At 38.7% G+C, this 24,403-nt stretch overlaps 1 protein-coding gene across 4 annotated transcripts in view; it reads left to right on the top strand.

Annotated features, from left to right (window-relative positions):
- Positions 1–20,456, top strand: part of RPP30 (ribonuclease P/MRP subunit p30) — a 30,967-nt gene extending 10,511 nt beyond the window's left edge. For 2 of the 4 annotated variants that reach the window (XM_043476152.1, XM_043476150.1), the window contains exons 6-11: positions 2,289–2,378; positions 12,753–12,869; positions 13,421–13,450; positions 13,861–13,898; positions 14,262–14,341; positions 19,190–20,456. In XM_043476152.1, the coding sequence (XP_043332087.1) occupies positions 2,289–2,378; positions 12,753–12,869; positions 13,421–13,450; positions 13,861–13,898; positions 14,262–14,341; positions 19,190–19,299 (465 nt within the window). In that variant the 3' untranslated portion in view covers positions 19,300–20,456. The remainder of the gene's footprint in view (positions 1–2,288; positions 2,379–12,752; positions 12,870–13,420; positions 13,451–13,860; positions 13,899–14,261; positions 14,342–19,189) is intronic. The other 2 variants (XM_043476153.1, XM_043476151.1) reach the window with 1 other exon arrangement.
- Positions 20,457–24,403: the final 3,947 nt, after the last annotated feature.

Here is a 24,403-nt window from a genome sequence, read left to right as displayed (position 1 = left end):
TTAGAAAGTATTTCATTATAATGTGACCATTAACTCTTATTTTATAGTTACCTAAGTGTATCAGTTGAACATTTGGATTAATAGCTAAATAACAAAAGAATTCGGTTTGAGACATTTTAAGTCTAAGGTGCCAAGTAAAGCTGTCCTTTGTAACTGAAAATTTATTATAATGTGTGTATTTAAACCAACACAAGGGATTTTTTTTTAATTAACCCTGGGGAAAAAAGAGCAATACATAAGCAAGTAACCTAATTTAGCTTTACTCTGGGGAAGAATGTTTTTACAGGCTTTTAAGAAATGAATCAGCTTTTTGAAATGAAAAATAATTTGTACTTATAATAATAAATTCAAAGAGTGCAAAGAGGTATACACTGAAAAGTATACCATCCTCCTACTAAAACGCCTTGTGCCATTTCTTTAGAGGCAACCACAGCCAGAAGTTCTTAGGTTTCTTTTCAGAAGTATTTTTACCCAGTCCTTCTTCATTCCCCTCTCCCTCTTTCCTGCCTTCCTTCCGGACATCTTGCTTTGTTCATCTGACAGTGTATCTTGGCGATGGTTCCATAATATCCATTAGAGAGGTACCTCATTGCATGTAAAGAGTCAGCGTATTCTATTGTGTAAAGCAACCCTGTTTTTTTAGGTAAAATTGAGGAATGTTTAGTTGTGTCTTGTCTTTTGTGATTGGTACTGCAGCAAATGTTCTTTGACTAATATCCTGAAGCATTTGTAGGGTATAGAGCTATAGAATACACTTCTGGTCTCTATAGGATACTTTCCTATAGGTGAAATTTGCTGATGTGTGCGTGTAAAATCTTGATACCTATTGCTGAAATGCTTTTCAAGACAGTACTGATTTAAAACCCCTGTGAGTCCCTGTTTGTTCTTGTGTCACCCGTATATTACTAAACTTTATGATCTTTGCCAACCTGATAGTGTAAAAATGGCAAACAGAAGCTGAATTTGTTTTAGTTTCACCTGCTATTCAGAGGTTTTCTCATCCATTCTTAGCAAATTTTCAATGACTTTTATGAGTTAGACAGCTGTAGCAGTTGGGATAGGACAGGTCCTTTATGAGCCGGGTGTCTGCCAGAGCAGCATTACTTCCCAGGCTTACTAAGTTACTGTGACGGTCTTAAAGCCAGGCAGCCTCCGATCACTCCCTGCTCCCTGGAACCCTGAGGTGGGGTAACAATGAGTGGAGCAGGGACTCTGAAGAAAAAGTAGAAGATGTGACAGTCCTGTCATTGTGGAAGGTCGAGCCTACCTACAGGACGTTGTCACCCCCTCTCGACCCGTTTCTCTTGGTCATTGCCACTGATGCTAGATTGGCAGCACAGCCCCCATGGCAGCTTGAATTTGTTCATCAAGCCTGACTATACCAGCATTGATAATGAGGCTTATTTTTTGTCATAGTAGGGAAGAGCCAGTTCTTTTTATCTCTGTAAATCAAATAATGGCAAAATGAGAGCTGGATGTGCAGCTTCTGGCCTGCACGTTTAAGCTAGTAACTGCTCCTCAGTTTTATTTTCCTTCCCTGTTCTTCCTTTTATCCTCATTTCCTTATCTATTTATTTTGTCTTGCATGTATTTTTTTATTAGCAGTTTCAGATCTCTTTTGGAAGTAAATGCAGAGTGTCAACAGGTAATACCAAAAATGAGAAGAAAGGAAAGAGAAATTAACAGTTGGAAAAAAAAAATGCATTCAGAATCATTTGATTTACAGCAGTTTTCCTTTGACCATTTGTGGAGATGCTTTGTTTCTATTAACGTTTGAACAAAATGCTGTTGGTAGTGCCATGTAAGGTTTCTTTGACAACTCAGTAGACTGATCGGATCATAGACGTGGGAAAATTGCTGGCACAAAAATAAATAATTTCTGGAGAAGGTGGACCATGCATACATTCCTTTTAACTTTTTTTTCTTGGTATCAGAACAGTTTCCTTTTTCTGGAACAGTCTGAAGTAACCTTCCAGAAATTGAGCCTCTCTTAGCAACCTCTCCTTGTGTAGCTGACTGTGGATTAGAGGGTCTCTGGACCATGTCTGTTGAGATTTCTATAGACATATCACCCTACTTCAGCTGGATTACAGCTAAACCATTCAAACCAAATGTGAGTGGCCAACCGTTGGCTTTGCAAAAGGACGGATGCATTTGAACACAGAACCCTACAGTGTCTGTTGAGTGAGCCGTATCTATTTACATTTCTTTGTGGCATGTTTGACCTACCCCATTCTTAAGATGTGCCAGTTTTGCTTCTGGTTTTACTTGTGTTTTCTTCTTGACAGGTTGCTTGTACACATTTAGATGTGGATTTAGTCTGCATAACTGTAACAGAGAAGCTACCATTTTATTTCAAAAGACCCCCTATTAATGTGGTAAGTGTCACACTTTGTTCTCTATGTGTCTCTCTAGAAGTGCATTAACATGCTGGGAAAGGGGCAGAGGAAACCGCTGTTTTTAGAGGGGAAAAATCAAAGGCTAGTAATAAATAGACAACTTAAAGGATTTTTTTGTGCAAGCTGACTAAAGGCTGAAAAAGAGTTTAATATAAAAAATAACTAGTAAAACAAATAATTTCACAATTTGTATGGAAATACAAAAAACCTCGAATAGCCAAAGTAATCTTGAGAAAGAGGAATGGAACTGGAGGAATCAACCTGCCTGACTTCAGACTCTACTACAAAGCCACAGTCATCAAGACAGTATGGTACTGGCACAAAGACAGAAATATAGATCAATGGAACAGAATAGAAAGCCCAGAGATAAATCCACGAACCTAAGGACACCTTATCTTTGACAAAGGAGGCAAGGATATACAATGGAAAAAAGACAACCTCTTTAACAAGTGGTGCTGGGAAAACTGGTCAACCACTTGTAAAAGAATGAAACTAGAACACTTTCTAACACCATACACAAAAATAAACTCAAAATGGATTAAAGATCTAGATGTAAGACCAGAAACTATAAAACTCCTAGAGGAGAACATAGGCAAAACAGTCTCCGACATAAATCACAGCAAGATCCTCTATGACCCACCTCCCAGAATATTGGAAATAAAAGCAAAAATAAACAAATGGGACCTAATGAAACTTAAAAGCTTTTGCACAACAAAGGAAACTATAAGTAAGGTGAAAAGACAGCCCTCAGATTGGGAGAAAATAATAGCAAATGAAGAAACAGACAAAGGATTAATCTCAAAAATATACAAGCAACTCCTGAAGCTCAATTCCAGAAAAATAAATGACCCAATCAAAAAATGGGCCAAAGAACTAAACAGACATTTCTCCAAAGAAGACATACAGATGGCTAACAAACACATGAAAAGATGCTCAACATCACTCATTATTAGAGAAATGCAAATCAAAACCACAATGAGGTACCATTACACGCCAGTCAGGATGGCTGCTATCCAAAAGTCTACAAGCAGTAAATGCTGGAGAGGGTGTGGAGAAAAGGGAACCCTCTTACACTGTTGGTGGGAATGCAAACTAGTACAGCCACTATGGAGAACAGTGTGGAGATTTCTTAAAAAACTGGAAATAGAACTGCCATATGACCCAGCAATCCCACTTCTGGGCATACACACCGAGGAAACCAGATCTGAAAGAGACACGTGCACCCCAGTGTTCATCGCAGCACTGTTTATAATAGCCAGGACATGGAAGCAACCTAGATGCTCATCAGCAGACGAATGGATAAGGAAGCTGTGGTACATATACACCATGGAATATTACTCGGCCGTTAAAAAGAATTCATTTGAATCAGTTCTAATGAAATGGATGAAACTGGAGCCCATTATACAGAGTGAAGTAAGCCAGAAAGATAAAGAACATTACAGCATACTAGCACATACATATGGAATTTAGAAAGATGGTAATGATAACCCTATATGCAAAACAGAAAAAGAGACACAGATGTACAGAACAGACTTTTGGACTCTGTGGGAGAAGGCGACATGGGATGTTTCGAGAGAACAGCATGTATATTATCTATAGTGAAACAGATCACCAGACCAGGTGGGATGCATGAGACAAGTGCTCGGGCCTGGTGCACTGGGAAGACCCAGAGGAATCGGGTGGAGAGGGAGGTGGGAGGGGGGATAGGGATGGGGAATACATGTAACTCCATGGCTGATTCATGTCAATGTATGACAAAACCCACTGCAATGTTGTGAAGTAATTAGCCTCCAACTAATAAAAATAAATGAAAAAAAAAAAAAAAAAACTAGTAAATTACCAAGGTGTGTTTGAAAGGCCTTAGAAACTCAACTGTGTGAAGGACATTTCCTAAGAGGATAGCTAATAATAATGGACAGTTACAGTCTGCATATTGCATATTAAGGAAACAGAGAAACCCAGAAAGGAGGAGGGAATGGCAGCAGCAATCTGGAAAGGGGATGGCAGTGGCAGGGGCAGGAAGGGCAGGCAGTGGAAAGCACGGCGGGCATGGTCTGTGCCCAGGTACAGTCTGCACTGAGGTGTGCTGGCTCACACAAAAATCCAGCATGACTTTCGTAATAACCAAGGAGGGTGATCCTGCGTTGTACTCCTTCCTCTGCTATAGAATCTTTCTCGTTACCTTTCTACATAATTTCTCATTTTCTTCTACTCGTTATCTTCCATCTGTCACACCTTTTTATAAGTCTTATTCGATCATGAAAGTGAGATTGCTTCACTTTGGGAGCTATAAGGTTGGCACGGCTGTCAACTGTTTGCATTGGCAGCCGGATCCTGGGAGGAGTCAGGATGCTATTTTAGAACAGAGGCTTCTGAAGGTGATTCCCATTCTCAAAAAGCACTGTTGAAGGAGAAAAAGGTTTAACAGTCTAGATTACATACCTGCCCCGTCAGAATTGGCAAATTAAAAATTTATGGATTTTTTTTCAGGATAGGTAACTCCCCTATTCATTTGTCTCTGGAGAATCTTTTGTTTCTCTCTCTGCTGCTAAGGAGTTGGCTTGATGCTGAGAATAGGCAGAGACGGTAAAGAGGAGAAAATTGATCTGTATGGTATGGAAAAATTGAATCCGGTGTGGAAAAAGTTTAAGATGGCTTATGTTCTACCCCGAAGGTATGCTACTAAAGCATTCAGGAGTAATATTTTGAAAAGTATTCAAAATTTTAAAGTTATATATTTAAAGGGAAAACTATAAAACAGCTCTTTGCTGATTAATAATGAGAATACTACTGAACATAGATTTAACAACATGCTCAAACCATTGTTTGCCTGTGTTCTTGCCAGTACTTATGAATAAATGAGTAAACACTTTTTAAAAATGGTCAAATGAAGTCAAGGAGAAGCTGTACAGCTCTTCAGACCCAGGGTTGGGACAGACCAGATTGGCTTCCATTAGATGAAACCTCCAATGTGCCCCAGCTACCATGCTGAAAGCTCAGACTAACAGAGTACCTGAGGTGATGACAGTCTTGCTGGCCTCACGTGGTGTCCTCCCCTGAGGGGGCAGGCTTTGTCTCCAGAAGTTTGCCAAGGCTTTTTACTGGCTTCAGTTTGCCATTCCCCTTTACATGTAAATGGCACCCCCCATACGTTGCTCTTGAACTTTCAACTTCTTTACTTTTCTCTTCACCCTGATGAACAAGGAAGGCCATTTTTTAGATGACTTTGCCTGAGTAAACCCACATACAATACTGTGTTCTTGGTTGGGAGGAGACAGTGGCATGTGATGCTAAGGCCAAGTCCATGGAGTGGACAGCAGTTCACGGCACTTAATTCTTCTCATCCCACAACAGTGCTAAGCTACCCAGTGGCAATTTTGGTGATGACTTTCTCTTGGTTTCTTATGAACATGCCCTACTGTTCAACCCAGATTGTAAGCTTCTGGGAAGCACCAACCATGTCATGGTCTTTTCTTAATTACCGCAATACCTTCTCTTTAATGAGTCCTCCCTAAAATTTTCAGTTGAACGAGTATACGTCTAATTTCATATTGTCAAGGTACAACTTGGGGAACACAAGCAAATCCTGCAAGCCATTAACCCTTAGCTGGTTGTCAGGGCTCTGCAGGCAGCCTCCACAGTGAGAGGAGTGGGGCACTGGGGCAGCATGAGGAGGAGATGCACCAGGACAGCCCACCTTCCAATTCCATCTGTAAGTTCGGGAAGGTACTATTTTTTGATGGATATTTTTGGCCACATTCCCACATTTTTTAATGTAAGAATTCTGAAAAGTAAAAATTTGACAAGTGAGACGGATATGCAGTATTTAACACAGTGTCTGCTTTTTTTAAAATCTGGTGTGAACATGTTACATATGTTGTTTAATAAAAACTAGATGATGGAGTGGAGGGAAGGCTGTGCAGTCTTATTTTTAGTCTTCGTCTAGTGTATAAGTAGGCTGCGGTGTGAATTGGTCAGGAAGCAGAAGAGTCCCTGTTAATTTCATTCACCTCTTTTTCATTTAAGAGAAACTGGAATTAGAAGTTAAATTAAAAAAAAAAAAAAAGTTAACTAAAATTAAAAGCTAGAAGCATATTGATACAATAAAAGTTATCGAGCTTGTACAGTGTAAATAAAGAGTAGTTGCATAGATGTGTGTATATTATTTATACCTGATAATTATACCTATTCTGGATTTGTATGCTTAAAGTATGGAAATACATTCCCCATGAAAATACAGAAGATGTAGTGAATGTGGGGAACAATTTAGCCTTAAGTCTTGGTCCTTGCATGCTCTTTTGGCCCTTAGAATGAATTTGTCTTTGACTGTGATAAGTTGTTGATTTGGTTTATAAGGATCACAGTATTGGGTACAGATCTTAGTTTGGATGGATTGGTGAAAAAAAAAAAGGATCAGTACGATATTTAATTCATTAGTCTTGACCTCCTGGCCATAAGGCATGTGAGAATTATCAGCTCAGAAAGTTGGGATTTTAAGTCAAAGGGTACAGATTTTCACTTAGAAAAAGAACTAGTTCCGAGGCTCTAATAAACAGCATGGGTGACCGTAGTTAATAGTCCAGTATTGTAACTTAAAAGCAGTTGAGAGATGATCCTAAGCAGTCTCACCAAAGGGGGAAAAAAATGTTAACTACATCAGGTGATGGTTGTGTTAATTATCTTGATCTTGGTAATCATTCTACACTGTAGAGCAATGGTCCCCAACCTTTTTGGCACCAAGGACTGTTTTCTTGGAAGACAATTTTTCCATGGACTCGGGGCTTGAGGGAGGGGATAGATGTTTTCACTTTCGCCCGCCTCTCATCTCCTGCTGTGTGACCAGGTTCCTAACAGGCCATGTACTGCTACTGGTCCATGGTTTGGGGACCCCTGATGTAGAGTATGTGTATATCAAATGATCACATAATATACTTTAAATATATACATTATATTTTTCAATCATCCCTCAATAAAGCTTTAAAAAAAGAAGTAAAAGAAGGTTGCAATTATGAAGGAGGGCCCAGGAACTAAGACATACCAAAGCATTCCTTATAAATAATTTTTAGCAGTTTTCATCCCTCTTGGTATCTTCACCACATGCTTAGGGCACCATAATTTCAGTTATGTTAATTCCCTCTAGAATCTCCTACAAACCTCCTCTGAAGTCTGAGTAACTTGTAATAGAATCATTTTATCTTGTTATAGTTGGGTTTCAAGAAAGTTGAATTCAGCTCCTCTTCTTGGATAACCAAATGACCTCTAATAGCATTTTAAGGTCTAAGCTCTCTCACACTTGCTCTCAGCCTGCAGCTTTAAGGTGGGGTAGATGTGAATTCTATTATGCAGGTGATATAATTGAGACTCAGGTAGCTTGCATCTCACAACAGGTACACATCTCTCTCAAAGGTTAACTTGGGATTTGTACTCAAGCTTTGATTCTAAATCTGCTGTCATTTTCCTCTTGGGAAATGCTATTTAAAATTACAGCAGAGCTCTTTGTTAAGCACAGAGTAATTTCATACTTTAAAAAGTCTTTACGAAATCAGGTTTTGAGAAGAATTTTCTTTAAGCAACACCTATCTTCACCTTCCCTTTGATTTTTTTTTTTAAACAGTGTTTTGCCATTCAACAACAACTTAAGTTTTTTGAGCTATTTTCAATGATTGTATGTTTTATGCTCTCTTTGTGAAGTTTTCCCTTCAGCATTTTCTCTAACCCTAATCCATTTGTCTTCTTCGTCCAATTAGTCCCCACTGAGAGAAATCCAGTAAATAGTATCTGAAGCAATGAGATTGTTCCAGGAATCTTTCCATATATCCTTGAGTTGGGTGTGACTGCTCTATAAACTTTATTTTTCATCACAGATACTGTGAACCTAAATGTGTTAAGTACTTTAGGGATCTAGTGCTTTTGGAGCAGTGCCAGCAAACTTGGCAGTATCAAAAAATGTCTGTGTGGCAAAAAAAAAAAAAAAAAATCCATCAGAAATGACAGACTGTGGAAATGGTTTCACTTATGTCATAGACAAATGACTAGTCTCTTTAATATATAAAGAGCTCCTAGAAGTTGATAGGGCTTCCCTGGTGGCTCAGATGGTAAAGAATCCTCCTGCAATGCAGGAGACCTGGGTTTGATCCCTGGGTGGGAAAGATCCCCCTGGAGAAGGGCATGGCAACCCACTCCAATATTCTTACCTGGAAAATCCCCATGAACAGTGAAGCCTTGGCGGACTACAGTCCATGGGATCGCAAAGAGTCAGACATGACTGAGTGACTAAACATGCATACAGAAGTTGATAAGCTTAAAAAAGAGATGTTCAATCCAAAAAAATGGATTAAGAATATGAAAAAGACATTTCACAGGAAAGGAAATACAAATAGGCTGTTAACATATGAAAAGAGGCTTAAATTCATCATGCTAAGAGAAATTCACATCAAAAATCACCTATCTGATTGGCACAAACCCAGAAGTTTGATGACACATGGTTGTAAGGCTGTGGGAAAGCAAGGATTCTCATGCTTTGATTGTAATTGTGAAAGTGGAGCAATCCATATGAGGGAGGGTTAATTTGGCAACAACTATCAAAATTATACATGCTTTACCCTCTGACCTAGTGTATTAATTGCTTGGGGTTATCATAACAGAGTACCACAAATGGGGTGGCTTAAACTAATAGAAATGCATCAACTCACAGTTCTGGAGACTGGAAGTCTGAAATCAAGACATTATGGGGTTATGCTCCCTCTGAGACCAGTTAGGGAGATCCTTTGTCTCTTCCCAGCTTTTTGTGATTTGCTGGCAGTCTTTGGTGGTCGTTGGCCTGCAGCTGCATAGCTCTGATTTCTGCCTCTGTCTTTATTGTGTGTCTCTCATGTCTTCACATGGTCATCATCTTAAGGACATCAGTCATACTGGAATAGGAGTCTGCCCTATTCCAGCATGACTTCATTTTAATTTACATCTATAGTGACCCTGTTTCCAAATAAGGTTATATCCTAAATACTGAGTTAATAGGACCTCAACATAACCTTCATAAGAGACACAATTCAATCCGTAATACCCAGCAATCACACCTTAGCGTTTGTTCTACAGATACATTGGAACAGCTGAAAACTATCAGAGGCTTGGTTAAGCATGCCATACCTCTTCAATGGAGTACTGCAGCTCTAAAGCGATGCTGAAGTTGGGAACTGACATGGAAAACCCTTCCAGTCAGAACCACAATGTAGTAGGCTATCTTTGGGGTAAGAAAGAGGAAAACAGATGTTCATATTTGCTTATATTTGTATGAAGAAACTCTGGGAAAAGACATAAGAAATTAATAAAAGTGATTATGGGAGGTGGGGGTGGGGCAAACAGGAGCAGAGATACAATTAAGACTTTTTGTTGCTTTCTTGTGTTACTTGATATGTGAATCATATGAACAAGTTCCTACCTCAAAGAGTGATACACCAAGAGTGTCCTCTTTTGCACTTCAGTAAAGAACTGATTTTTATGAAATAAACGGGAATCTGTATATTGTCCCAGTAATCAACCCCCTATTTTCTTTCTCTCTTCTTTCTCTTAAGCTTTGCTTTAGTTCTTGGAATTTTACCACCACTATCTTTTCACATGTCACACACCTGCTGTTAGTTTGTAGCATCGTTGACTGTTATTTCTCATTAGTAAAGAAATATCTGCTTATTCCAGAACCTTTGGTCAGAGATGCAAACAAAAGCTAATCAAGCAGGCACTGGCACTCTTTATGAAAAAGCTGTTATGAATAATCAGTTGATGAGCTTAAGGCAATTTACATTAAAATGGTCTTGGAAGCAGGAGCGCAGGTAATGAGTCCGTATTTCATCTATCTAAAATTTTTAAATAAAGTGTTATGAAAGACGTGTTCACAGCCTTCAGTAGCACATTATCTTCAGTTTCTGAGTTTTCTTTCCATTTTAAAAGTGAATTTGATTAATGTACTAAGATCAGAATCAGAACTTCTTCTTAAAAAATAATTAAATGGATAATTGTGTCCATTTAACCCTCACCACGCCCAAAAAAGCTTTTATTTTGCTCTGGTCCCCAAGGGGGCGGGAGGTGGGGGAAGTAGCAAGAATACTTTGGGACCTGGTCACCTAGTTCTGTGTGTCACCTGCATCTTTTATTTCTCCTCCTCTCCATCTTACTGACCTGTGTTTTAGTTCAGCACCTAGAGGGATGAGGAAAAGAAGTACATGTAAGTAAGCCTCCTTGGCTAATTAGTAGTTTTGGTTAGAGAAATAGCCAGGGTGATAGTTGAGAATATGGTTGAAAGACATGATTTGGTTTATCTGTGAATTTCAATTTGCCAAATTAATCCTGGTTTCTTTTATGATGGATAATCCATAATGAACAGCATTATTATATGACTTCTTTTCCATAAGCTACTATTTATTCCCTCAGAATATTAATAAGTGCTTTTTATGTAAAAGAACAGCTCAGTGTTACAGAGAAGTGTCATGATACCAGCTTCCGAATGTCCAGGCTAGACAGGGAGAACAGGATGTATCTGTGCCCCAAAGAATATCGTAGCAGACATTATTCCCAGATATAATCAACACAAGACAAAGAATTGGGGGCAGGAAGAAGCTGTCTGAAAAAAGGAGAGGGGGAGATTGCCATGTGGAAAACAGTGTGTAAATGCTAATTAAACTAAGATATACAGGAAGCTAAAATAAAATCTGGGCACCTCAAGGCAGGAAGAAAAGGAAAGGGAAGATTAAGGGATGGAAAAAAGTCTGTATTCAGAAGACAGATTTTTTTGCATTCCTTGTTACACTCAGGAATAGACCTCCAGCTGGACATGTCCCAACCCATCTACCTCCTGGGCTTTGCCTGCTTTACTTGCTTTGTTCCTTCAAGAGACGCTGCAGCCATCGTGACTCCAATCATCACCTCCATGAGAAAATCCTTAGATGCTTTTTGTGGCTACTAAGGTTAATTCTGTCTCTGTTCTAAAGACCTGCACTGCTGGCCCTTCCCATCCTCTTCCAGCCTCCACTCCCACCACAGGGCTCTCCTCCTCTCCTCCCCAGCCTTTGACCTTCTCCACATACTCCACCACTCCCTCCAACCCTAGAGCCTCTTCATATACACACCCCCCACCCCGCCTTGTGCAAGTGCTTCACTCTTCTGCTATTTAACTGATTAAGTCCTTCCTCACCTACACCTAGACTTCTCCTTGACATTACTTAGCACAGTGGAAGTTTTTAATTTTTGTGTTAATTATTTGTTGGTCTTCTCCACTAAACCGGAAGTTTTTAGAAGAGAAGAACCGTGTAAGCTTTTGCTCACCATTCCCATGCACAGCTGGCTTGAAACCCCTTTTGTAAATGGATGAAGATGCAAATCACTCATCAGGGAAGCGGAATAGTGTAGTGGTGGATTTAGTCCCATTGCCACATCTTCCAGGCTGAACAATCAGTTGACGAGCTTAAGGCAGTTTACGTTAAAATGGTCTTGGAAGCAGGAGCTCAGGTAATGGTTCTGTATTTCATCTATCTAAAATTTTTAAATAAGATGTTACCTGTGAATACCTGTGGATTCCACCCTGTTAAGAACACCTTAAACAAGAAAGTTTCTTTTTCTCATGTGGAAGGCCAAGCTTGCAAGCTGGCCAGTGTCAGGGATGCAGGCTGCTCTCATTGTTTTTGCTGGGCATTCATGAACCCCACTTAAGATACTGACTCCATTAGTAAAGAAAATGGGGCGATCAGAGCGGGACAGTTAGCTGTCTCTGCCATAGTGCTTTCTAGGCATTGTGGGTGTTGAATAAATACATAAGACTCTCTCAGCACAGTGCCTGGCACATAGCACTTCTTGACTGTTTGTGTTTCTTCCTTCAGCATTTGCATACTAAATCACTTACTCTAGATGCCTTCTACTCCTGTTCTTAGGATGTTTTTGAGTTCTTCACTTTTTGTCTCTTCATTCTGGATCAAATTAGTTGGTTTACTACATTTGCAAACAGTCTACCCTGCCTGTAGGGAACACCTCTCCAATTTCCTTTTGCTAGTTCGTGTAGTAGTAGCCCTTCTGCCACATCCCTGGGACATTGCTCTCCTCGGCCTCTTGATGACTCCTGTTTATATAAAGTCAGCTTCCCCACAGCTCAGATAAACTCTGTTGATCAAATAGAGCCAAAGATCTTTTTTTCTCCCATGGATGGTGCCATCTGAGCACAAATATGCCTTTTTTCAAAGCTATACCTGGACATGCAGGAGTTAGGCGAGGAGGGACAGGGTGAGGAAGGAGGTGAGAGGGAAGTTCAGTGAAAATAAAGTAAGACAGTGTGTGTTAGCCTTGACAGTTTTGTTTTCTTTGTTTGCTGTGAAGGCAATTGACCGAGGAGTGGGCTTTGAACTTCTCTATAGCCCTGCTATCAAAGACTCCACGATGAGAAGGTACACAATTTCCAACGCCCTCAATTTGATGCAGGTCTGCAAAGGAAAGGTATGGTTCCATAATATTAGGATGTTTTTCAAATCTGATTGTTTATTATCAATATACTGGGGTTATCCAACTGATCCTTAGAGCAAAAAGTTCTCAAGGCCCAAGAACAAATTCTCCCATTTCACCAGGCTCTGCAGGTTTTAAGAGAAAGAAAAATACCCTAGGGAAAAATAACATGAAGGGGGGAAGATGTGTTGAAAGTCTTTATCTTTCAGTAAAGAATTGGCCATTTACCTACTGTGAAAGAATAGTCTGGAGAGCAATTATTTGTCCTCATTGAGTTGAATTAAGGTTACATGCCCTTTTCAACTAGTTTTTTAAACTGATTAATCTTTCCTGAGATCTGTTGGGAAGGCCTGTTCTGTTTCTTATTTTAGGCTGCTTTTAGTCTGACATGAGGTCTTTCATCCATCACTTTAATTATGTACCTTATCTTAAGAAGAAGTTGGTGTTTATGTTAAAATTTGATTGCTGGTTATTTGTATTGTAAGACTCTTCAGTTTTTTCCCACATTTATCTAAGATTAATGTTGATTACTTTCTATTTTGTAGAATGTAATTATATCTAGTGCTGCAGAAAGGGTAAGTCTGGCATTAAGTACTTTGTTTTCACTTTCCAAGTTTTAAAACTAAAAGGTTTCTAGGGCAGAAATTAGAATTATAATGTAATAAAAGGTTGTGTTTTCATTGTTAACTTCATTTGCTCATTGTAATTGCTGAAGAGCAATTTTATCCCTATTTATCCCCATTCTTTTGAGGCGTCAAATTTTGTTTATATAAATAGTCTTTCCTTTATATTGTTGTAAAATGCTTTTCAAGGATCTTTTTTATTTTAAAAAATGTAAGAAACCCATCAAAATTATAACGACTTAAATTTATGCAGTTGACTGCCTTATTTTTAGATACTTAAGCATCCTATTTACTGCAGATGAAGTCATTGAAATGTTATGAATAACTTCTCTCATATCTATTTTTTGTTCATTTTATTTTAGCCTTTAGAAATAAGAGGCCCATACGATGTGGCAAACTTGTATCCTTTTCTGAATAAGAAGTCATTGCAATTTTCTTTTAGGGAATTTGGAATTTGATATATTAAACTTTAACAGGAGTTTTAAAACTAAGTTTATCAACTAAGAGCTTCAAAAACAAATTACATAAGACTTAAAGTGCTCTATCCTTTTGTTTTCTGGTTGAAGGTAAAGTAGAAAAGAAGGGGAAGAGTAAAAGTTTAGAGTTAAATGAGTCTTTTCTCAAATGCTTTTTCCATTTGGGCTAAGAACTGTAGAATTAAAGTGTCTTTTTCGGTGCCAGGGCAGCTGGCATTGTCGGTTATGTTTCTGTTAGTCTGGTGTCCTCGGCTGCCTCTGGGCTGAAATCCTTAACGACCCCCCAGAGGGTTGCTATTTGGGCTGTCTGAAAGTGATGCCAAGGCTGCAGTGTCCACCAACTGCCGAGCAGTGCTTCTGCATGGAGGTGAGCATGTTTTTCCAACAGAATCACTGAGTCGTCATGTTAAGAGCCAGTCATTTCTGTCAGACAGTTGAGCCATATCAACTTTTATTATCCTACCCCTCAGAGTTCGTTTAAAGTCATCTTTTCTGAACCCACTAGCCATGTGCATCAATGCTTTTCTTGCCCTTCACTTAAGGCTTTATGTTCTGTAGTTTGTGGAATGAATATACTTTGCCTTGAGTGTTGAATGCATTCTTTCAAGCTCTACATATATATATATATCCCTGCCTACATTTTGACAGGCCTCTAATTGCCCTTTCTCCTCCAGAGGGACATGCTTTCCCCACTGAAAATCACTGAGAGAAGTGAAAAGTGAAAAGTACATGTTAAGCCATTGATGAGGAGCACAAAAGCGCCGAACACATTTTTAAAGATCCAGCTAGCAAACTCAGACCACAACTTTGCACATTTATTACATCTTGTGGTTCTTTTCTCATTTTTTGTTTACATGTTCAAGTATGCATAGACTCCATGTTTTTTACTCACATTTCATTTACATATATCTACCTCCTTACCTTAATTCCACTACTTGAAGGCACTGAATTTCTTATTCATCAGATGATAAAAATTGAACTAGAAGTGTTTGATATGCCAGGACTTTGGAGAATGAAAAAGAGGCTTTTTATTTATTTATTTATTTTCCATTTATTTTTATTAGTTGGAGGCTAATTACTTTACAGTATTGTAGTGGTTTTTGCCATACATTGACATGAATCAGCCATGGATTTACATGTGTTCCCCATCGCAATCCCCCCTCCCGCCTCCCTCTTCATCACATCCCTCTGTGTCTTCCTAGTGCACCAGCCCTGAGCACTTGTCTCATGCATCCAACCTGGGCTGGTGATCTGTTTCACCCTTGATAGTATGCTTGTTTCAATGCTATTCTATCAGAACATCCCACCGTCTTCTTCTCCCACAGAGTCCAAAAGTCTGTTCTGTACATCTGTGTCTCTTTTTCTGTTTTGCATATAGGGTTATCGTTACCATCTTTTTAAATTCCATATATATGCATTAGTATACTGTATTGGTGTTTATCTTTCTGGCTTACTTCACTGTGTATAATGGGCTCCAGTTTCATCCATCTCATTAGAACTGATTCAAATGAATTTTTTAATGACTGAGTAATATTCCATAGTGTATATGTACCATAGCTTCCTTATCCATTCGTCTGCTAATGGGCATCTAGGTTGCTTCCATGTCTTGGCTATTATAAACAGTGCTGCGATGAACATTGGGGTGTTTAGCTGTTTTTGTCTTCATTCTCTGTGTAATTTTTAGTACTAGTGGTAATGGTCAGGAAGCAGTTTACTTGATATCATCCACATGAGTGTTAAGCTTCAGAATTGGTTGCTACATAAAGACTAGGTTATTTAACAAAAGAGTAGTTAAGTTATTGAGGGCTTGTATATTATGTGTGGATTTTAATGATCTGATTTCTGCTTGGGAGAACGGGTTGCTGTATTGACTTACCATGAATTAGATGATTTTGCTTTTGTTTTCAACATTTTTAGTGTGAGGTTCTTTTATTACATACATAGCCTAGTCCCATCATATAAGCTCTGGGAATGGCCAAATTAATTAGAACTTTTATCAACATTTTCTGAAATTAGGAAATAGTTCAGACTGGTAGTTCTGCCATTATTTTTGTCTATCTTAAGTGAACGTAAGGAATCATCAAGATTTTGGGTAACAGTGGTCTAAAACAGACTAAGACAAAGAAGGGAAACTAATTTTAAAAATTTAATAGGGAAAAATATGAAGATCTACTCTTGACTTCAAGAACCTCAGCTATTCAACATAAGTTATATCTAAAGCTAGGCTTTTATGGAAGCTAAACTAAAAGAAGCCTCGTGGACTTTAATAGCATTCCCATTCATTCTAGTTGTCCCCTAGACAGCCCTAGTTCATGCTCGCTGTCCCTGTAGAATTAATAGCACATCTATAGGATAAATTGTAATTACCATGGTTTTAGTTGACATTGGGATCAATGAGACAGTAGTGTGGTGGGATACTAGGATTACTGATACAGTCTAAGGTTCTGTTCAGTTCAGTCACTCAGTTGTGTCCAACTCTTTGTGACCCTGTGTACGGCAGCACACCAGGCTTCCCTGTCCATCACCAACTCCCAGAGTTTACTCAAACTCATGTCATTGAGTCAGTGATGCCATCCAGCCATCTCATCCTCTGCCATCCCCTTCTCCTCCTGCCTTCAATCTTTCCCAGCACCAGGATCTTTGCAGAGAGTCAGTTCTTCGCATCAGGTGGCCAGAGTATTGGAGCTTCAGCTTTAGCATCAGTCCTTCCAATGAGTATTGAGGACTAATTTCCTTTAGGATTGACTGGTTTGATCTCCTTGCTGTCCAAGGGACTCTCAAGAGTCCTCTCCAACACCACGGTTCAAAAGCATCAATTCTCCAGTACTCAGCACTCTTTATGGTCCAACTCTCACATCCATACATGACTATTGGAAAACCATAGCTTTGACTATACAGACCTTTGTCGGCAAAGTAATGTCTCTGCTTTTTAATATGCTGTCTAGGTTTGTCATAGCTTTTCTTCCAAGGAGCAAGCATCTTTTTAATTTTATGGCTGCAGTCACCATCTGCAGTGATTTTGGAGCCCAAGAAAATAAAGTCTCTGACTGCTTCCATTGTTTCCTGATGAAAGTGTAAGAAAAGAGCGAAAAAGCTGGCTTAAACTCAACATTCAAAAACTAAGATCATGGCATCTGGTCCCATCACTTCATGGCAAATAGATGGGGAAACAGTAGAAACTGTGAGAGCCTAAGTTTACATGGAAAGAATTACTCGATTCTGAGGCAAGAGGATTCAAAGTCTCACTGTTATCCTCTGTACTGCTAAGACCAAACTGGCACCTGCATCATCCTGAGTGCCACATTTAAGGACACCACTGCACAGAAGCACTACCAGAAGATGGTTAATTCTTGGAGGGTGTGAAAACCATCTCATGAGAGCAATTGTTGAAAATAGTGCAGGAGTAGATACCTAGAAAACAGAAGAGTTGAGACACACAGTAGTAGCTGGCCTTCCACGTTTTAAGGCTTGCTATAAGGAATCAAAGTTAGGTGAGTCCTGTGGGGTTCTCGCAGCCAGTGAATAGCAATTTTAAGGTCGAGACAGAGAAAAGAGGTTCAGGGTCTAAAAGAGTTACTTTAGTAACTATATAAAAATCTTGTTTTTCAGTGGTTTATAGTCTTGTTGGCTTAGATTAAGAAGTGAATGTTCATGTGATTAAAAAAGAATATTTCTGACATGGAACTAAAATGATTTTGAAACTAATCCTTTTTGTTTTGTTACAAACATTTTTGTTAATTGCTTTTCACAATTTAATTTTTATATTTTTTATTCTGCTGATTTTTAGACTTTTACTCATAATCATAGTGATAAAATAAACATCTGTAAGTGTAACATTTTCCTTGGTGAAATGCAAATTTTGGGCAATTTCTGTTTGTTTTGAGGTTCCCTGATTATTTTGGCATTGTAATGACCTTGAGAGAAGTTTTGTCCCTGTTATAAATTAAAATGCTTTTAAATAACTGACAGAAATTTAGTAGACTTGGTAAATTAATCTTGATAAATGAGAAGGTAATATTTAACTTTTTAGAAATGACTTTACTTCTATTACGTGAAACAAGTCTTAATTAAATTTGCGTTTATCAAGTCCCTTTGATTTTATCTCTTTTGTTACCAAAGGGTTTTGCTTCCTCCCTCATCCTTCCCCATTTCTTAAGGACTAAATTTAAATCTCTTCATGGCACTGTGACCTTTCACAAACTACCCCTCCAGCCTTGATTCCCCCTGATTTTTTCACACTCCTACTTTACACCAGTTATCTTGTCTCCTAAGTATTATTTTCTTCTTATCTCTCTCTCCATATCTTTGCAAAGGAAAACTTTCCTTTTTCTTTTCCTTCTTTTATGATAGTGTTACTTCTTTTATGATACCTTCCTGATTCATCCAGGCAGGGTTACTTCTTGTGGGGTCTCCATTCCTGTTATACTATTATATTTGCCCCTGATGTGCTATCAGTATGGGTAGAAAGAAGCACTGTTTAGGCATCTCAGAATCCTCTGTAGGTGACACAGTGCCTGGCCCCTTAGTACATTTTTAGCAGAAGTTAGCTAGACTGAAGCTGAACTCTGCTGCCAGCCTGACCTAAACATCTAATAATTTCCATTCTTCTTTGTCCATTGTCACCAACATAAAAGAGATCAATATCCATGTGTATTATTCTTTATTCACTCAATAAGTATTTCTTAAACACTTGTTAAATAGCCAGGCATTGCTGTATGTTGGCCATGCAATATGATTGATTCTTCAGACAGACACTCATGATCTAGTGAGGGACACAGATAATGAACGGTCTGTGCCATAAAATGAAGTGAGCACACACACCACCATGGATCAGTACAGCTGACTGTTGTACTTGCTGTCCTGACTCATCCATCTCTCCACACTTTAAGCATGTGCTGTCCCAACCTCTGAAACTTGGTTTCTGGCTACATGAGATACCATTAGAGACAGACCATTAGAGATAACTTGCCCTGTAATTTTACCCTTGAGGGTAGTCCCTTTGGAATGAACTAGTTGTTAATAATATACTGATATTTGTATAATCTAGGGGCAGGTAAAGGTGATAGCAGTAAGTAGCATCAGCGCTCATAGCAGTTCATACAGGTTTATCATTTACTCATGCTATAAGTCACAGTAACATGGGGATGCTTGTTACACCACCTCTTTAAATCATATCTTAACTTTAAGCACCTTGGTTTCCCTGTTTGACTTATAGAAACTAGAAAAACTGCTTTTGGAATTATTTCCACGGTGAAGAAACCTCGGACATCAGAAGCAGATGATGATTCTCTTCCAGCCTGCAAAAAAGCCAAGTGTGAGAGCTGAAAAGAACACTCCATCTCGGTCAACACTCTGCCCTTTCAGAGTCCATCAGCCAGTCTGAACAGAAACGGAACCCCTGTATGATTCACTGTTTGCACTTGGAGCCAGATGTCACTAGTCTATAAAAACAATCTTATATTCAAGCCATTAAAATAACAAAACCTAGTAAAGCATCAAAAAAAGAAAAAAAAGACTGTCCCCTTAATGAATTTAGATATATTTTAGGAGAAAAACAAAGACTGGTTTGTTTATCCTTTGCATTAAGTGATAAATGACAGGTATACTTGAATAAGATGTTTTAATACAAGAGACTCTTTAAAAATGTTTCTTGTTCATTTTGAAGTGCATGCTTTTTAGCTTCACTTGGTATACATGGCTTATTATTTTTTAGTTTTACTACTCAAAAAGTGATTATTTTGAGGACTATTAAAACTTTTGTTAAGGGGTTGACTTTTTAGTTGATCTTTTGTTTTAAGCCTCTCTTTCATTATGTTCATGAAGTCCAAGTCCTTTCTAAGAGGAATTGCTATAAAATTTGTGGAAGGAAAGGGAAGGTGCACATAAAATCACACTTGGCCTCTTCCTTTGCTGCTTCTTACCTCCATGATGTCCTTAAAATAAGATTCCTCTGAGTTGGAAGCCCCTGAAAACCTAATGCTGATTTTTATAAAACTATAGTAAAAATCTCAAAGTACTGGATTCAACCAATTTTGTAAATAATTTTTTTTAATAGTGGGATCGTTATGTTAAATAGAAATAGCCTTTTTTTACAAGTATCTGCATTAGTGCTATATGGATACTAAGAAAATTGGAGAAAGCTTTACACCAAACTTACCTATGAATTTAGATGCTTACATAAAATATTGGCAAAACAGTGTATCCAGGTGAGATTTATTCTAGAAAGGTAAGTGTTTCAGTTCTTTTCAGTGTACTATACTTTATCATATTAATAGGTCAAATTAGATAAATCAGAATCATCTTAATAGATGGCTAGTAAGACATTTAATAAAACATGAAATCTACTCCTAATTTAAAAAATAATAAAAGCCCTTAACAAAATACAAGTATAGGAATACTTCACACATACATGCATATGTTTGTTTCTATTTATATACTGTATTAAGCATCATGATTCTAAAATAAAGCATTTTTTACTCCCATCTGAACGCAATATGATGGATTAGCCTGCTGCACTCCCTAAAACAGATGGCCACTGCTGCTGAACCGTAGAGCCTGCCACTTCCTTGAGTGCCAGCTTGATTCTACCTTCACCCTACTGCATTCACCAAGGTGTGTGTTTATTCACAAGTCTGTTTATGCCATTGTGTTTATTTAGCATTATAAAATTATGTAAGTTAATTTAAAATTATGAAAACTGATGAACTAGGAGGAGCAAAAAGAGGGATTCCCAGGAAAATTAATGCTTTTGAGAAATTTTAAAAAGATAAGTCATTTAAAAGAACTGTCAAAATAGGTGTGAGCAAGACAACTAGACTTGGAAGAGATCCAGTGGACATTTACCAGTCTTTTATTTTTTTTCTTCTTCTTTTTTAAATTGATGTTAACATTGTTTATAAAGTTTTATGTGTATAACATTATAATTCAACTTATGTACACTACCAAAAGTTTCTACCCATCACCATACAGATGACCCCTTACCAATTAATTCTACATAAGAATGAAATCATTTAGTATTTGTCTTTCTCAGTCTGACTTAATTCCCTTAGCATCATATCCTCAAGGTCCATCTGTGGTGTCACAAATGGCAAGATTCCTTCTTATTTTATGGCTAAGTAGTAGTCTATTTTTAATTACTCACACAAGAACCACATCTTTATCTGTTCATTTGTTGATGGACATTTAAGTTGTTTCCATACCTTAGCTATGTAAATAGCACTGTAGTGAACATAGTAGTGCATATATCTTTACAAATTTGTGCTTTCGTATTCTTTGGATAAATTCCCAGAAGTGCAATAGCTGAGTCGTGGTAGTTCTATTCTTAATTTTTTGAGGAATTTCCATAGTGTTTTCCTTATTTGCATTTTCACCAATAATATATGAGGGGTCCCTTTTCTCCACATTCTCTCTATAGCATTTGTTATTTCCTGCCTTTTTGATAATAGCCACATTCCAATAGGCAATCAGGCATGATATAGGTATTAGCATTATCTTTCTGCATGTTGTCTTCTCAGGCAAGGGAAACATGCAAAAGTAAAAGGCTACACAGCAAAAGAAACCCCCCAGCAAAATGAAAAGACAGCCAACAAGGACCTACTGAATAGCACAGGGAACAATAATAAATATTTTGTAATAAACTGTAAAGAAGAATCTGAAAAAGTATGATATGTGTGTGTAAAAGAAAGTTTTTGTCTAGTAAAAAGGCAACCTTTTGAGTGGGAAGATACTAAAATAATGTATCAGATGAGGGGTTAATAGCCAAAATATATTAAAAAAAATTCATACCACTCACCAACAAAACACTAAACAACCCGATTAAAAAACGGGCAGAGGATCTGAATATAGACATTTTTCCAGAGATGTACAGATGGCCAATAATTGACATGTGGAGAGATGTTCAATATCACTTATTCAACGCTAAATGAGATACCACTCTTCTTCTATAAAGAGAACAGAACTCAAAAACAAATATCCCCCATCAGTGGAACCATACTTTGAAGAATAGGCTTTGATGTGATGTGATGTGAAAGTCGCTGAGTTGTGTCCGACTCTTTGCAACCCCATGGACTATACAGTCCATGGAATTCTCTAGGCCAGGATACTGGAGTGGATAGCCTTTCCCTTCTCTAGGGGATCTTCCCAACCCAGGGATTGAACCCAGGTCTCCCGCATTGCAGGCGGATTCTTCACCAGCTGAGCCACAAGGGAAGCCCACAAGTGCACAAAAGATTGCACATGAGTGTATATTTACATATTTTAACTTGAAATTTTTAAGGGGATGTGTGTTCAGCTTATTTTTGATGCATCTCTATAATCTACATTTTTGATCAACTGACTGTATATTAGCCCCATCTGTGCCAGATATAATATTGAGGACTTTAACGTTATAATGGAAAGAAAGTAAAGTTATGGCAGAATGTGAGTCTTGTTTGAAACATTTCAAGAAAAGCAACTGGATAAAGATGAGAAGTGCAGGTGCTTCTTAGTTTACATACATCTGTTATGTATTTGCAGTTGTACCTGCTTTTTGTTTATTCACCAGTGAAGAGCAGCAGGCAGGGCTTTTTAAAGTTGGCTTTTGTTAGAACGTGAACTGGCTTAATTGTAACAAGATGACAGTACCTTTATTTCAGCAAGGTTCAGTTCAGTGGCTCAGTTGTGTCCCAACTCTGCAACCCAATGATCCGCAGCATGCCAGGCCTCCCTGTCCATCGCCAACTCCTGCAGTCCACCCAAACCCATGTCCATTGAGTCGGTTATGCCATCCAACCATCTCATCCTCTGTCGTCCCCTTCTCCTGCCCTCAATCTTTCCCAGCATCAGGGTCTTTTCAAATGAGTTATTTCTTCGCATCAGGTGGCCAAAGTATTGGAGTTTCAGCTTCAACATCAGTCCTTCCAATGAACACGCAGGACTGATCTCCTTTAGGATGGACTGGTTGGATCTCCGTGCAGTCCAAGGGACTCTCAAGACTCTTCTCCAACACCACAGTTCAAAAGCATCAATACTGCGCTCAGCTTTCTTTATTGTCCAACTCTCACATCCATACATGACCACTGGAAAACCATAGCCTCGACTAGACAGACCTTTGTTGACAAAGTAATGTCTCTGCTTTTTCATATGCTGTCTAGGTTGGTCATAACTTTCCTTCCAAGGAGTTCAGATCAGTTCAGTTCAGTCGCTCAGTCGTGTCCGACTCTTGTGACCCCATGAATCGCAGCAAGCCAGGCTTCCCTGTCCATCACCAGCTCCCAGAGTTTACTCAAACTCATGTCCATCGAGTTGGTGATGCCATCCAGCCATCTCATCCTCTGTCATCCCCTTCCCTCCTGCCCCCAATCCCTCCCAGCATCAGGGTCTTTTCCAGTGAGTCAAGTCTTTGCATGAGGTGGCCAAAGTATTGGAGTTTCAGCTTCAGCATCAGTCCTTCCAATGAACACCCAAGACTCATCTCCTTTAGGATGGACTGGTTGGATCTCCTTGCAGTCCAGGGGATTCTCAAGAGTCTTCTCCAACAACACGGTTCAAAAACATCAATTCTTCAGCACTCAGCTTTCTTCACAGTCCAACTTTCAGATCCATACATGACCACTGGAAAAACTATAGCCTTGACTAGACGAACTTTTGTTGGCAAAGTAATGTCTCTGCTTTTTAATATGCTATCTAGGTTGATCATAACTTTCCTTCCAAGGAGTAGGCATCTTTTAATTTCATGGCTGCAATCACCATCTTCAGTGATTTTGGAGCCCCAAAAAAATAAAGTCTGACACTGTTTCCACTGTTTCCCCATCTATTTCCCATGAAGTGATGGGACCAGATGCCATGATCTTAGTTTTCTCAATGTTGAGCTTCTTTAAGCCAACTTTTTCACTCTCCTCTTTCACTTTCATCAAGAGGTTCTTTAGTAGTTCTTCACTTTCTGCCATAAGTGTGGTGTCATCTGCATATCTGAGGTTATTGATATTTCTCCCGGCAGTCTTGATTCCGGCTTGTGCTTCTTTCAGCCCAGCGTTTCTCATGATATACTCTGCATATAAGTTAAATAAGCAGGGAGACAATATACAGCCTTGGCGTACTCCTTTCCCTATTTGGAACCCGTCTGTTGTTCCATGTCCGGTTCTAACTGTTGCTTCCTGACCTGCATACAAGCTTCTCAAGAGGCAGGTCAGGTGGTCTGTCCTCTTTCAGAGGCCTCTTTCAGAGGCCATCATCTCGTTCAGAATTTTCCAGTTTGTTGTGATCCACACAGTCAAAGGCTTTGGCATAGTCAGTAAAGCAGAAATAGATGTTTTTTCTGGAACTCTTTTGCTTTTTTGATGATCCAGCGGATGTTGGCAATTTGATCTCTAGTTCCTCTGCCTTTTCTAAAACCAGCTTGAACATCTGGAAGTTCACGATTCATGTATTGTGAAAGCCTGGCTTGAAGAAT

This window comes from Cervus canadensis, chromosome 8, assembly GCF_019320065.1.
Source record: "Cervus canadensis isolate Bull #8, Minnesota chromosome 8, ASM1932006v1, whole genome shotgun sequence".
In the NCBI taxonomy this organism is placed as follows: Eukaryota; Metazoa; Chordata; class Mammalia; order Artiodactyla; family Cervidae; genus Cervus; species Cervus canadensis.
This window is presented reverse-complemented; position numbering and strand designations above follow the sequence as displayed.